This window comes from Epinephelus fuscoguttatus, linkage group LG4 (genome assembly GCF_011397635.1).
Source record: "Epinephelus fuscoguttatus linkage group LG4, E.fuscoguttatus.final_Chr_v1".
NCBI classification, from domain to species: Eukaryota; Metazoa; Chordata; class Actinopteri; order Perciformes; family Serranidae; genus Epinephelus; species Epinephelus fuscoguttatus.
In genome coordinates this window covers 26,864,255-26,879,620 of record NC_064755.1, presented here as the reverse complement: position 1 = coordinate 26,879,620, position 15,366 = coordinate 26,864,255, and the positions used below count along the sequence as shown (strand labels likewise).

The 15,366-nt window shown below is 38.9% G+C and overlaps 1 protein-coding gene across 1 annotated transcript; it reads right to left on the bottom strand.

Annotated features, from left to right (window-relative positions):
• Window positions 1-354: 354 nt before the first annotated feature.
• On the bottom strand, window positions 355-15,198 carry arih1 (ariadne ubiquitin-conjugating enzyme E2 binding protein homolog 1 (Drosophila)). Its single transcript, XM_049573626.1, has 14 exons — window positions 14,743-15,198; window positions 10,111-10,178; window positions 9,836-9,983; window positions 7,901-7,993; window positions 7,760-7,815; window positions 6,817-6,883; window positions 6,557-6,663; window positions 6,377-6,419; window positions 6,174-6,245; window positions 5,677-5,807; window positions 5,296-5,353; window positions 3,702-3,962; window positions 2,999-3,111; window positions 355-2,911 (listed from the first exon to the last, which is right to left on the bottom strand). The coding sequence occupies exons 1-14, from the start codon at window positions 15,028-15,030 to the stop codon at window positions 2,827-2,829; spliced, it is 1,590 nt and encodes a 529-aa protein (XP_049429583.1). The 5' UTR covers window positions 15,031-15,198; the 3' UTR covers window positions 355-2,826.
• Window positions 15,199-15,366: the final 168 nt, after the last annotated feature.

Sequence of the window (15,366 nt, the reverse complement as noted above, 5' to 3'; positions counted from 1 at the left end):
AAACACAAGAAAAGTGTCTTTAAAAATGAGCAATTCATTTTGTAAACACTGCCTTCGGAATGTAACCTAAGATATGAGACTTGAAGTTTGAATGACAGTGTCTTTGTCCCCATCCTGTGGCAGAATATTTAGTTGCAAATTCACTTTTCAAGTTACCATTTAGGTGGAGACTGTTTTTTTTCAGTGATGGATTTAGTTTGTACATGTGACTACCCAAGTACACGGCGGTTATCTTAAGGACAGTTTAAAAACACATCAAATATTGATTGTGGCGACACATTCTACTGAAGGAGTATGGACACTGCCACAACAAAAACATTGTGTCCATTATCAAACAACCACCCATGCCAGAATGATGTTTGCAACATTTTGCACTTTAATATTTTCTCCAAAACAGACAACTAATTTTTCCCACATTTTTACACTAATAGGAAATAAAACACCTTTGATAGCATAAAGAAAAAGATATGTAGAAAAGTATTAAAAGGTTTTTTTTTGGATGTCTCAGTTTAATGTAAGTAGCTGCTTCTGTTACTTCAAACGTTATGTCGAAATGTTCATGAACTACTAGCAGACACAATGAAAACAGAGTGAGCCCTGGAGAGCATATTAGCCTAATGATCACAGCTACAACTGGTGCGTTACTGCAAGACAGCTTAGAGAAAGTAGCCCATCTTTTGTTACTATCCATTCACCCTGTGTCATCATTGGTGTGTGACTCGAGAGACAAAATGAATTCAAAAGTGACATCATACAACCAACCACCTGATCTTTTTCATACAGTCTGCAAGTATATGTTGTTTAAAAAGAAACATTTTTGCCTAAAAAAGAAAAAGTTACCAAATGATTCCACGCAATTCTGGAAGACACAGCTCTGCCAAGGTCTGTCGTACACTACATTGCAAAAATACATAGCGCAGAAATGCATCGTGGATGTTTGGGTAGTTCATATGATTGAGACCAAACCTACTCTAATGACTCACACAGTACTCCCAAAAATGAGATTTCTCATGACATTTATTCAAATAAACAATACAGTTTATAATTTGCTAGGATAAAATAATAAGTTTGAACACATAAGAAGCATTTGGGAGAGAATTCCCCAAAGATCTGAAACTGGGTTAAAGGATGTGTTTTAATGAAAGCTGACACTTTGGTGTCATCTTCTGACTTGCATCAGTGCCTGTATATTCATGCCCCCTCCAGTCAATCTTGTTAAGACTGCCATATTGCAGAGACATGAACGAGCATTTACAAGCAGAGAGCTTGACAACCAGAGTAACCACCACATAGAACAATGCAAAACCTGGAGGGGCACTGACATTTCAATGTCGAATCCTCAACCCATGTGCGAAAAATACAGTCTTTAATGCAAAAGCATAACAGCGTTATAAAACAGTCCTACAACCTTTAGAAGTTTGCCCTATATTCCTCATCTGCCTTAGGATCACGCAAGTCCATCTGTGTAGCTTGGTTTAAAGCTATGTTCTGCCTCACTGCAAGGCGAGAGATCTTTTTCAAGGAGGTACGACCACTACCAGGCCCATACCACCCAAGTGTTCCCTGCAAGAGTGATGCAAATGCCTGACCCTGTTTGACAGTGATCCAGCTCAATTAGCAGCACGACAAAGCTGTGCTGTCAGTACATTCTATTACCCTCATTCAATCCCCAAGGTGCAAGCTGAGCTTTAAGAGGGCTATCTCAAGCCACGTCGGGAAAGAGAGAAAAAAAAAGAAAAGAGTGAATGTCACTCAGTTTGGCTCTTGCAAATAATTAGTAATGGTTTTAAATGTTAAACACCTCTAAAAACAACTAAGAGGGTACGGCAAAGGGTTAGAATAGAGGGACAAAGGGCCGGTGCGTTCTACCTCACCTTTAAACTGTAAAACCTTTTCTGCTCTTTGTTTTCTATCTCAGCCGTGTACTTCCACTGAGTCCTTTATCTGATCACTTGGCAACTAAGAGAAATTCTTTCTATCAGTCCCCACTAAGAGTTATTGATTAGGTGCAACACTGTGCACTGCTCTGAAGAGACTGAGGATGACGGGACGAATGCCTTATTGCCAAAGACATCCAAGCTCCCACACACTACGGAGGGAGTAGACAGACTTGACCTATATGGCGAAAGTACACCTTTCTCAGTATTGGTAAAGAATAAATATTTCAAAATTTCAAAATTATGCAAACACGTGCCACTCTTGCTCTTTAACTCCCATGCATATGGACTATTTACAAATTGAAAAATACAGACTTGCTATTTTGTTCATTTGATGTTTTTTTTTCTTCTTCTCCCCCCTGAAATGTCTTTGCCCCTTTGCAATCAACCTATCAACATTCAGCCACTCAGACAAGGATCTCACCACATATTGCAGACATGGCCAGGACAATTAAAGCTGTGTTGAAAACATTTTTCACACTAATGGGAAAACAAAAGTCAAAATCAAAACAGAAAAGATTCACAAGCAAAAAACAAAAAAACAAAAACAAAAACAAAAAAAAAAAAACAAAGGAAAAAAAGATAGTTCAGGGGAGGTGTTACAATACAAGCCAAAAGGATGTATTTGTTTAAGATGGATTTTCTGCTTTCTCAAGACTCCACTCTGTTGCTAACAATACTGTAGTACACGTTCTTTTTATTACTCTACCTTGTATTTAAATATAATTTATTTTGAAGATTTTGTTAAACAACTCCAGGAAAAAAAATGATGCAAAAGTGGTTGGTTTGCCGAAGGAGAGGCGGCAGAAGGCCCGTGCTGCCCTGTTAAATTGCATCAGCGCTCTAGTTTGTCAAGATACTCAAGAGTCCGTTGCATTGGGACGTGTCCTCAATCCTCAATGTACTCCCACAGGTCCTTCTCATAGCCTTCATGCACGTGCTGTAGCAGCACTCTTCGCCTGCTCTCACAGTATCTGTAGGGAAACAAAACACTTGTTGGTGTCCAAGAACAGACCAATGTATCAGCGGCAGGCAGTGATTATGATTCTTTCTTCACTGACCTGTACTTATCTTGAACTTTCTGCTTGATGTCCTGCAAGGAATCCTGGGAGATATCCCGCTCTAGGTAGCCAGACAGCACCTCAGTGGCATTTTCCAGGTCTGCCTGGTTGTTCTGGTGAACCAAAAAAAAAAAAAAAAAAGCTAAATATTTTTCTAACAGAACTGTCAGTTACCCATGATAATGCCTCCTACACTTCAGAGGATCTTGTATCAGGCCCAGCTCAGATTACAGGAAGTTTGGGCTGATTTCCTCACATTCGCTCCTCCCAACAATCGAGTGACTAATTCAGTCTTGGGCCTTTCTCAGTGGACTAGATCTGCTGCCAGAGAGAGGAATGCTGAATGGAAATGTAGCCAGGATTTCGTGGGATATCCATTTGCCCACTAACAAGGTTTCACAAGTAGCTATGACTGAATGGAAAAGACAAATTTCTGCCAAAGGATCAGCCAACCTGATTTTGGTGAAGATGAAGTTCATCTAGATGTGGTGAGTTTATAATTGCAGTGCTGCCTTTATGTGGCACTACAAACACAATTCCATGATAACTGCATATTCCTCATTTCAGGACAGTGATTACTGTCAAGATTATCAATCAACACTCAAATTGCTTTGCAAATTTTATTTGTAGATATAAATATTAAAAGTAATTTAACTCATGCACCATCTGCTCTGTTACGCCAAGAATTTCTGTTTTATCATACCTCAAAAATAATGGACTGGTTGTTCTTCTTGAGGTAGAAGGCAAAGACGTAAGTGAACATGAGTGTGGAGCGGCACTGGCACAGCACATCCACAGCCTTCTTCAGAAACTGCACCTCAATCCAGGACATGTTGTGCTGCTGCATCTCCTCCATCTTCTGCTTGACCTGAGCATAGAGCTTGTGCTCAAAGCGCAGGCTCTGCATGTGGTTCATGTAGCGGTTGCAGTAGAACAGGTACCTCTGCAAGGCTGCCCTGGAGCGCTGCACACACACATCATGGAACTGGCATTAACTCAAGCATGCTCAACTTGATTTGTACTAGAGTGCAAATCTTAAAAATTGCTGGGTGCTGTATCATTAGCTACGTATAATGAAATGTCTACATTGTATTCTGCAGGTGTTTCAAGCAAGACAACATTCTTTAGTATGCAACAATCATCAATCATGTTCGTCAGGGGTGTAATAGACATTCATATCCAGGCAAATGCAGCAGCATTCCCTGGTCCAGCCCACTCTTTTTTGGTTTGACTTTTTAATACTGTACAGCAGGATTACATCACTTACTGTCACTTGTTTGATTAGTTGGAATAGATTGTATTCTTTTAAAACATATTAGGCACTTTTGTGCCAAATGATATACATTTTTTACAGGATTTCTTGTCAGAATTTTGTGCATCACCCAGTGCAGTGGGATGGAAACCATACTTTGGATGCTGCTGCTGTGTGATCAGAAATCACAGTTGCTTGGGGTGTAACGGCACATATATTCATCCCAGTCCATTCAGTACAGGTTGTTTTGTTTAGTATGCATCATCCTCGGTTTCATACTCCCTGTGGCCCAAACAACTGCTGTCAAAATGGTCTATTTATGTCTACTACTTGCATGCATGCAACAGAAATTCTGCAGAGCAAGTTTTACCTGGAAAGCTTTGGCAGCGCACTAATTGTTGTCGATCAGCTGTTGCATGCTAGTTGACTTTGGCCAGATAGCCAGGTTGGTCAAGCTCCACTGAATGATTTGTGCCAACATTATTCAACTCTATTCTGGTGTATCTTTAGAAGCACGTTAAACATTTTATTTATGGCAGCACCACCTGAATGTGTCCATGAGCTGAATGACACAAAAACAGACCACAGGTCGATTCACGCAGCCACTGCAGATTTGAACCATGCCAAAGTAATAATTGATGCTACGTAGTGTTTCTTGCTGTGTACATGTGACCAAACTCACATATACTGTTCGTCGTAGAGAACACAAACTCAAAGCACACAGTTGAAGTACTTGCAGCCTGCTACAGTGTGCCGTCATGTGTGCATTTTAGTCAGTCAGTTGTGCCTGCCCTGAATGAACGCAGCTGCAGTTCAGGAATTATCAACAGGTCAGAGACTTACATTAAGTATGTTATTTATTTCATTTATTGACAGTTTGCCTGTATTTAAGCGCCTCGAGCCTTATAGCAAGAATTATGGCCAATGAGCCACCTTTGAATGTTTGCATACACACACAAACATTGTGCTGGTATGTGGCATGTCTGCCAACAAAAAAGAGCATGCAAAAGATTCTAAATGTATCGATATGAGTGAAATTTATTACCTCTTGAGCATCTCTGGCTGCCTTCGCATCATCTTCATTGTAGCGATTGCAGTTGTACCTGAAACATCACAGCCAGGTCAGAACCATCAACAATGTTTTCCAGAATACTGTAACAAACATCAGTACTACTTGTCACTTCTTTATGTTGTGATGCTTTGTCACATAATACTGCTGACATGAGATGTGTATTTAAACATGAAACGGCATGACATGAAGATTTGCACTTGCTATCTGAATAGTTATATTAGCTTTCCAGTTACTTAAAACGTTTTTAATTATAATGACAACAACACGATAAAAAAAGGCCTATTTAAACTATATTCTAACACAGCACTAGAAGTGACACCATCATCATTTACTAAATAAGCCATTAGCTCTTACCAGGCTGAGCCGTGGGGTTCCCATGGACCCAGGCAGACCCAGCAGAACTCAGCTTTGCAGTTCTGGTTCCGACACACCATGTGATTGCAGCCACCATCTTTCTCAATGGTCACATGGCATTTTGGACACTCCTGTTGTGAGAGTAAGGATTTTTATAAGTCTTTGTTCATGGTCAAGTGTGTATTTAGGCTTATGGAGCAGTTTTTGCAAGTCTTTCATCAATCTAGAGCTATGTCCAAAACAGTATGAAGGCCTGCTGGCTTGGGACCATTGTTTGACTGTCATTCAAACAAATGAGCTGTTAAGCTTGTGCCAATACTCGTCAACATCTTTACCAGTGAATGTACAGTCCTTCAGTTTTTCACGTTTTCAACATGTTATTTTTTAGTATGATCAGTATTTCCACAATTTAAATTTATTTGTGATCATTACATTAATTACCTACAAACACTAACAAGACAAGAGGGTAAAACCAGCAGACTACTTTGTTTCCATACCTTAGTATTTGCTGCAATCCAGTTAGAAGTTTCACTGTCATCATCGCATTTCTTAATCCATTTTCTCAACCACTACAAAAGAATTCAAATATGAATAAGAAATAATCACACAATGAATGCTAATCTTGATAGGACTTCACTCAAGATACTAAAGGAGTAGGTTAACATATCTGTAAAGTGTAAACATATTCCCAGTGGCTTACCTTACACTTGACAGGATCATGCCAATTCTCTCCACAGTTGAAGCTGCGCCAACAGAAGGAAACACATCAAATTTACACAATGTTTAAAAATGACTATTTAATGTGCACAGTCAACATTCGTGTACTGTCGCTACCAGTTAATGATAATCGAATACACTGTCTTGACACAAACCATCTTACCAGAACTGACGGCCACACTTGCACCTCACTGGCTTGGCATCTGGGTACTGGACTTTGACAACATGATGGCAGTCTGGTGCAGGGCACCACTTTAACAGTCGATTGCACTTAAAGGAGTGATAAAAGGTAGAATATGGCTTAAGTACAAAGAAGGTCCCTGCTTTTCCGAATAGTGCATAAAGGATAACCTAACAACTCAAAAAGGCTTCATATTCCATTTCAACAAACTATTAAGGAGGAAAAAAAATCCCAAAGCTTACCTCTACAAAACTATTCGTAATTAAATGCTGGTACTTCAACTTCACTTTTGAATCTGTTATGAGGCGCCTATAGGAGAGGTCAAATCATTTATTAGCCTTCATTACATAAAATCTGTGATTTTGGTCAAAGTTTCCTTCCTTCATATTCAGTGTATAACTTCCAACAGACAATGCATGAAACAAAATGACGTCACACAATTTAAAATTTTCCACAAGTAAAACTGTAAATTGACATTAGGGTAAAAATATTCATTTGTCTGCTGACATTAACATTTCGTCAATAACACATTTCATTATTTCAAAACTACAATTTTAAATGCAGGCTACTGAGTAAGAGGTACAAAACTCCTTTTTATTCAAGTATATATTGACCCTAAACTGGTCAGTGAAAACACTATTAGGTCTCCTGCTAGCTGGTCAGATCAGAATTTAGGTTAAGACAATTACTGTCAGCTTAAGAGGTGCTACAAGAGATTAGTGTCCATGCTTTCAATGTGGAGGTATATTTCATTGCACGACAGACTGAACATCAACACTGTAAAGTAGATAAGTAGAGGAATAATAAGGGAGCCCTGCGATAAAAAAAAGAGTTCTTTTAGAAGGGAGAATTTCAAATAAAATTTGTTCCTGTTGTTTCTTCTTAAAGATTTACAGTTTCTTTTCTTGTTTAATGTACTGACAAGCTAGGGTCTGACTTTGACAAAATCAAACTTATTTTAACACTGCAGATGTAACAATGCTATTTCTCAGGTAGTTATCAAACTGCATCTGTCTCTGTACACTGTACATGTCACAAAAAGTGCACAATAAAACACAAGAGGAATCTATTGTTTCCTGTTCTTTTCATTACCCCACTGGGTCAGTCACACGCTTGTATTGTCAACACTGCTGACCAATATGCAACAAAATATTAAAACAAATACAAGCACAAACAGATACTCACATGACTGTGTTGTCATCGACCAAAATGTCACAACTATGAGCAGGACAAGAAATGGTCTGAAGAGAGATCACAGAAGGCAAATCATTAGTCAGACAACTATTACAAGACTGACAGCAATCAGGGAAAATTCTTAGTGGGTACCTGTCCCATTCCTTCTTCTATGATTTTGGTGGTCAGGTAATCTCCCCAGCACTGCATGCAGAACTTGTGTCCACACTCCAGGCCTGTAAAATACTGGAAAAGAGAAAAATCTTGTTAGTAAGACAAACAAGACATCACATGATTGCATGCGCTTCTGGTAACCAGGCAAGCCAAAGCCATCAGAGTGAGGTCATTCAGAGGAATCAGTAGGTGACAGAACAATATTGGTTTAAAAAAGGTATACTATGCAAAAATGCATAGACTCATACAAAAGTAATGCTTCTCAATCATTAATTATGACCCACTAGATTTTGTTGAGCACAGCGCACAGGTGACATCCAGACTTTATAAAAAGGTACCGACCAGATGCCAGAATGTAAGCAGCACGTATCCAAAAGGTAGCTACAAAAATGTGGACAGAGCGCCAAAAAAATACAACTACAGTAAAGCGAATCACCAAACAGACACAACTCAGGTTGGCTATCACTTTCACTGGCGACACTGTCAACAGTAGCCAACAATGCCGGCATGGTATACTTTTCAAAAACTGATTAAAATAACTGGGGGATAATTTTGTGTGCTCCAACCTCTCCAACACGCAAATATTGTTGATTAACATAGTCTGGATTATGCAGCTTTCTTTCTGATTTGGGAGAACAACTTGATATCACATAAACCACCTGGCTGTGATAATATACTTTATCCTCTGATGGGAGAAGGAATGGGGCTGTTAACTGCAGTGTGCCTTTAATTCTAATCTTTCTGTTGATAAACTGTCAAATTATTCCTGGATGATTCATCCACTACCACAGGCAGGATTGTGTTGTTTAAAGTAGCCATGCCCATCAATATGTGATGGCCACGAATGGATCAACCTGCTCTATTGTAATGTTAAGGTATGTTCTGGCATCAAAGCATCTGCCTGCAGGTATTGATAGAACAGAGCTTGCCAACAGAATGGCCCTCAAACAGTTACTCTTCCTCCACTGGTCTGTACATACAGCACAGTGCTGTATGTAACCATGCATGATTAGGCCACATCCACATAAATCAACCCCTGGCTTCAATTAACTTTGACTACAAGTGAAATTTGCAGCATTGAGTGGCACTTGGTAGAGAAGAGCTGGGTCAATACGGGATACAAACTCTACCATCTTTGGGACACACTTATTTTCTATTTCCTACTGAAAGGGTACAGCATTGCTACAAATTGCAGTATTTGCTGTATTTCACTTCAGATATGTGAGGAGGACACAGAAGCTTTCAATTTTCAGTTTTCTGTCACAGTTATGTAACACTTTTAAAATACTTTTCCCTTCCGTTCTTTGTAATAATAATCCTTACTTAAAATTGGAACAATTTCCAATATCCTAACCCCAACTAGCAAGGCCACCAACTGGCATAAGCAGATGTCTGATTACAGGGTGCAAAGTTAGCTAATATCCTACTTTAAAATGACCGATGTGTAACACAAATAATCTTTTGATTTTAGCATTTATCCCTTTTAAAAGGTTAAGTAAAATTAGCTCATCATACTGATGAAGAATTTGAACAATAGTTAATCCTGTGAGTTTAATTCTTGACATTGAGCCAAATACACGGACTGATTGTGGTTATAGAAGATATGACAAAATATTAGTCATAGCACATAGCCATCCTCCTTTTCTTTTGCTGTTGAGGCAGTTAACTGGGTCTGAAAAAAAACAACAACTTAGAGAAGGATTAAAATGCCACTCACTGTCTGTGACAATGCCTTAGCTAGGGGTCCTTTTGTATTCAACAAGTTACAGTGTCCAATCTCCATTGCAGTATTAAGCCAAGTCACAGCTTTGTTGAACAACCTTCAAATTTTTTTTTTTATTTTAACACTAAAGTTTAGACCTGAAACCACTTTCAGCTAGTGCAACACAATGCTGGTGTCACTGTGGGACTCACGGAGTTGGGGAAGTTCAGATAGCAGATCTGACATGGCATGTCCTGTGCCGATGATCTAGTGTTGATTGGAGGACGGATCCGAGGCTTCTTACTGGGGTTAATGACATGACACTCAGAGAAAAGCTTGTCCAGGTTACCGTCAAAGTACCTGTAGTCAATTGAGACAAAAAAGAAAAACAACAACAAAGTGTTATGAAATTAACTCTCACTCTATCATACTTGTTGGCTGACAAGTTAAAGGTGACACATAAAGAATGATCTTCAGAGGCTCTTACCTTTCCATGAGCTTTTCCTTGTCCCAGTTGAAGTGACTGAGAAGGATGCGTGTTATTGTTGCAGGATTCTAGAGGAACAAAAAAAAAAAAAAAGACTGGTCAGAAATAAACCTGAAATTGACATTTATCTACTGCCAACTTTCAAACTCCACTTTAACAACTTCTAATCAAGGGTAAAGTCGGCATGAAAAGCCACTTCCACAACTCTACGCCTTCTTTCAGTCAAACTTTCTTTTGTGGAACAACAGACAGTTTTTTGGTCCAGGTTTTCAGAAATATATTAGTACTAGACCAGAATGGTTATTTAAAAAGGACTAACTGAAATGAAATGGGTTTATTTTAAATCACTAAAAATAATTACAGATTTAAAAGCCCTTGCTTACATTGCATAAATAAATTCATTATTACTTAAATTAATGCACTGCATTAATAAATGCATTATGACTGTCCACTGATGTGGGTTAGGGGACAAAAACACCCTGTGGACAGAAAAACCTTTCATTACATTAGAATCCAATAAAATACCACCACAAACTACAGCCATAGAAACTACCACAGTCAACTCCTCCCTACACAAAAAGTAGTATTAACTCCCAGGGCTCTTCTACTGGACTGCATGACACTGAGGAGTTTGGATTTTCTTTTCACAGCAGTTGCTGAACACTAGGCAACTACAGACAACAATACTTTCAAAGACTTTTCACAGGCTAAATGGCAACCATTTATGATGCATTAACCAGACAACTGGATGACATGATTTTAAAAAATCTTACAAACAAAGGAAAATAAAACAATTACGGTGCCCCATCCCCTGTAACTGGACAGAAGTGCACCATACCGTGCAGCACTGCAATATCCGTGACGATATCCCCAATACAGATATGTCACAAACAAACTGTTGTTACACTGTATGAGGGTTTTCTCAATAAAAGTGATTTGACACATTACTTATGCACACTATTCTTGATGTTCTTCCTGACTACCTTTACCTGAAATAAGAAAATATGAATTGTGTGAATGTATTCTTTGCATGCTGTTTTTGAATCTAGCACCATGTTTTAGTGTGTAGTCATCACTGGGTGGATTTATACAGATTTATGGATTCATGAATTTATTACCTACAGCTGAAGTCAGCTTAAAGTAATACCTGAAATTTTCGGCTAGCCAATACCACATCTGAAAGTAAACTTGTTCATTCGTGCTCTATCTACATGTGTTGTGCAGTATATAGAGCGAGACGCTGTTGGCCATGCTTTTCAATGTACAAGGCTACTCTCTTCAGAGCTGCCAGAATATCCTCAGTGCATCTTGACAAAAATTCTACAGAACTAAGTTTATATAATAACATCAGTCATATGTTGATCTAAGACCTAAACAAATACCACAATCTACCCTAAATTCTTGACTTGAATGCACTGTGTGAGCATGTGAGCAGAGTGAGTATTTAAGCAGAGCTGAGCTGCTGGTTTCAATGATCACTTTTGATCTACTCCAGATTTTCTATTTGCTGCTTCCCATTTGTTCTCTGCTCATACTGATAAAAAAAACAACCAAAAAAAAGCCCAAGTTCAAGATTTTATGCTGCCCTGCAGTTAAGTTACACAATGCAAAGTGAAATTAAGAGGTGGCATTAAAAGTCAATAGAGAGATGCAAATAAATGTAGATTGGTTATAGGTGGTGTCTGCACAAGTCACAGATGTTTCACTGATAGCAAATGATTTGTGGCTAACCCGAACAGATTCCAGAGATAAAACAGGAATGGGAAAAGGGAGGGGAAAAACTGGAATTTCTGTTTAATTTTAAAATCAGTCTAAGTCTGCCCTGTCATACAAACACGTCTGTGTGTAACGTAAGAAAAAAACTGTTTTGCATTGTGTTTAAACACAGCTTGCCTGTAGGAACGGTATAGTGAAATACAACAGAACACTGATGCCACAACTTTTAAATCACAAAAACCGACTCCCCTCTCAATTCCACACTGCTATCAAACTAATCCTGGTAATAAAAGCACCAAAGTCATATTGATACTTTGGTAACAATATGACTTATAAAGTAATTTACACTCTTTGCTGCATGAATAGTAAATTGGGACTGTCGAGCTACCAAAGTCACCACACTGATTTGTACCAGGTGTCACTATGGTTACAGGCATTCAGGGGTTTCCCTGGTACACCTGGGGATGATGATGATGAAAGTCTCCTTCAAAGAAGAATAGTAAAAACATATTTTGTATTATGCATGATAGAAATGCATAAAAATAAACAATTTACATCACATTTTGAAATTGTGAAATCATGATGGTGCAACAGCAGAGTACACTACCTATGTCACAGTGCCATGGTTCAACTGTTTGAGCAAAGGGATTGTCTCAGCAATTGCAAGATTAGATAAGGAAACTGTCTCAATGTACCTGTTCATACACACAATGCTTGTTTCACTCCATCCTGATGTAAATAGGGGTGGGATTCACAAAATAATTTACGACACAATACTACTACAGTAGGGTGTTCAATGATGTGATTGATGATATCACTGTATCATGATGCAAGCAAATGTATTAAGATATAATTTGTGTAGCTGAAGAGGAAAATGTCCCTAAAGATGATCAAATCATTGTTCTCTAAAAGCAGCTATCAATCATGAACTACTTATTCAAAGCACTACGCACTGCTTTCACTTTTACAAACATTTATTAAAGATTCATACACTCACCTGTACATGTCTGCTATCAGCTAAATGTCAAACGGACATAAGCAGGTGGCAGGCTTATCAACCGCAAAGCATAACGCTTCCTGAATATAAACATCTGTATTTAGGGGAACCCCGGTAGCTCACCACATAGAGCACATACCATTTAGGCTGAGTCCTTTTTGCAATTTTGCAATTTGCTCCCCTTTCATATCGGTCTACTTTCTATCAATAAAGCATTAAAAATGTCCAAAAATATCTTAATATTACTGCATGTTATTAATATGCAATTCAAGCTGAATACACCTCAAGAAAATATCACCACGATGGTACCAATGTATCAACATCATATGACAAAATAAAGTAGTTGCTAGTTTATCAGGTACACGAAGCTCAAGCTTATTCAGTCCAATACAACTGCACAGCAATTAATGCTACCTTTATTAAGATTAAAATAATGTTGAGAGAAGTTGTTTTGTTTTATTCTTGTTTTACAGGCTGTAGTCTGTGGCACTGTTGAACTGTACTTCTGATGGGAGTTCCTTATAGTTTGTCTACTCATACTAATATAACTAAGGTGAGAGGGATTAGCAATTACTCTTAGTATTGTCATCGACAATTGTTATGGAAGTTTTGCCTGTTATGTTAATCTGAAGTTTGCAGTGGAGCCTCTACAACAAGGTCTCTGCAGATGAAATACATCCATCAGCCTCTTGTAACTTTACCCCTTAAGTGTCGTCAGAGGCCAGGCAAAAACCCATTCACTCTTAACATGTGTAAGCAAAGTCACTTAAGACATTTAGAAGAAAAGTAAGTTCAAGTAGTTAACTATCCTACTGTCACATACTCCCCACTGTAATCTTCAATTCAGAAAAAAATATGTGGCTATTTAACTACAAAAGTTATTTGCTGGTGGTGCCAAAAAACAAAAAAAATAAGTAGGTAGATCTAAATACTATTTTTAGAAGAATCGCCGTATCAGTTTCTGCTGTTGATAACTGCCATGCGGCTGTACTGTATCCACTGTACTGTTATTTTACCTACTTTAGGTTATGGGCTTATTTGAAGTGAAATAATAATATTCAGAAACTTTTTGTTGCATAAAATACAACGCTATTTCTCAAAAACGTAATACTCGTAGGTCTATCAAGACCACTTTCCATTTTATTCTGTACCCAAGGGTAGCTAAGTGAAAGGAAATGGAGGCCCAAGATAACGCTAAGCCGAAGGGCTCCACTGAGTTTCCCCTTATATCTAATTTAAAATATAGCCGTTGCCAGATTACAACGTTCGCTCGTGTAATCCATCCCAACTTTTTCAGAAGTCACGATTAAATTCCTCGTTAACATTAACGTAAATAACCTAACGTTTTACCGTAACTTGCTAACCAACTCGATGACCAAGCCTTTCGTCCAACATAAAAATAACGTCAACGATTATGTTACTTTACAAATTTTATAACGTTAAGTTTAAATTGTCTGGTTAATAACCTCCAACTGTCGTCTCGTGGGAGCTGGCAGTAACTCAACACTAGAGACATTATGCTTTTCCAATAATGTGTTGGGTTAACGGTTACAGTTGGCTAGTTAGCAAGCTAGCTAACTTGCAAGCTAACATTAGCTTAGCAACAGCTACTGCCAACTTCTCAATGGGATTAGACTACTTCCTGGCACCCAATTCGTACGAAAATTGATATTTAAATGTACACATTAAACGTTGTCCATGTCGTCATTTAAGCGACACCCACACAAAAGAGAGCTACATTGAGAAAAAAAATCATTTTAGTATTGTGGAAATCGGAGCGCTGTTGTCAAAGTGCCAACTTCCAGCAAGTAAACTACTCCTTACAATGCTAACGGCTAAGCTAACGTCCAGGGCCTGTTTATGCTTCACCCAAGCCTGGACCCCGGTCTTTCCTGACGCCAACATACCAGAATACCTACCTGGATGACCTCGTTGACCTCCCTGATACACTCCACCATATGCTGGAGGATCTGCTCGGCAGTCAAAACCTCGAAGCGGTAGTCCTCCTCCTCCTCCTCGCCGGGACCGTGGCCACCTCCACCAGTCTCGCCGCACTCGTCTCGCTCTCCACCGGCCACCACGGGATCGACCAACTCCACCTCTCCGAGCTCCAGGGTGTCGTCCTCCGGCTCCTCTTCGGCGCTATCCTCGCTACATTCCTCCTCTTCGTCGTCGTATTCATAGTTATAACCCTCGTCTGAGTCCATTCCTAGGGTGGTTATCAACTTGTGACAAGCACACCTAAGTCTACAGTGTGTGAAATGTTGATTGCGGAACAATACGAAAACCAAAATTATCCGAGCCTGTTTTTCAGCTGCAGCGAAAATAACAACAAAACGTCGCCGCTGCTAAGCCAACAAAGAGACACAGCGTCACCAACTGACGACGGCCTTACGTCAGATGGACTGTACAGGAAAATGTCAAAAAACATTTGTATTTAGACGACACACCTTTGTTTTAATGTAACTATATTTAAAAACACATTTTAAAATATACAAAAAATATTTATTACACGCCCGATTTAAACAATCGCTGTTAAGGTT

Bases quoted from the DNA above. Each gene is read 5' to 3' on its own strand.
- arih1 (XM_049573626.1), bottom strand. From the start codon at position 15,030: ATGGACTCAGACGAGGGTTATAACTATGAATACGACGACGAAGAGGAG. The intron at 6,420-6,556 runs GTAAGATGGTTT...CTGTTGGCGCAG, and splicing joins AAGTGTGGCCGTCAGTTCTG to CTTCAACTGTGGAGAGAATT. The intron at 3,963-5,295 runs GTAATAAATTTC...GTGTGTGTGCAG, and splicing joins CAGCCAGAGATGCTCAAGAG to CGCTCCAGGGCAGCCTTGCA.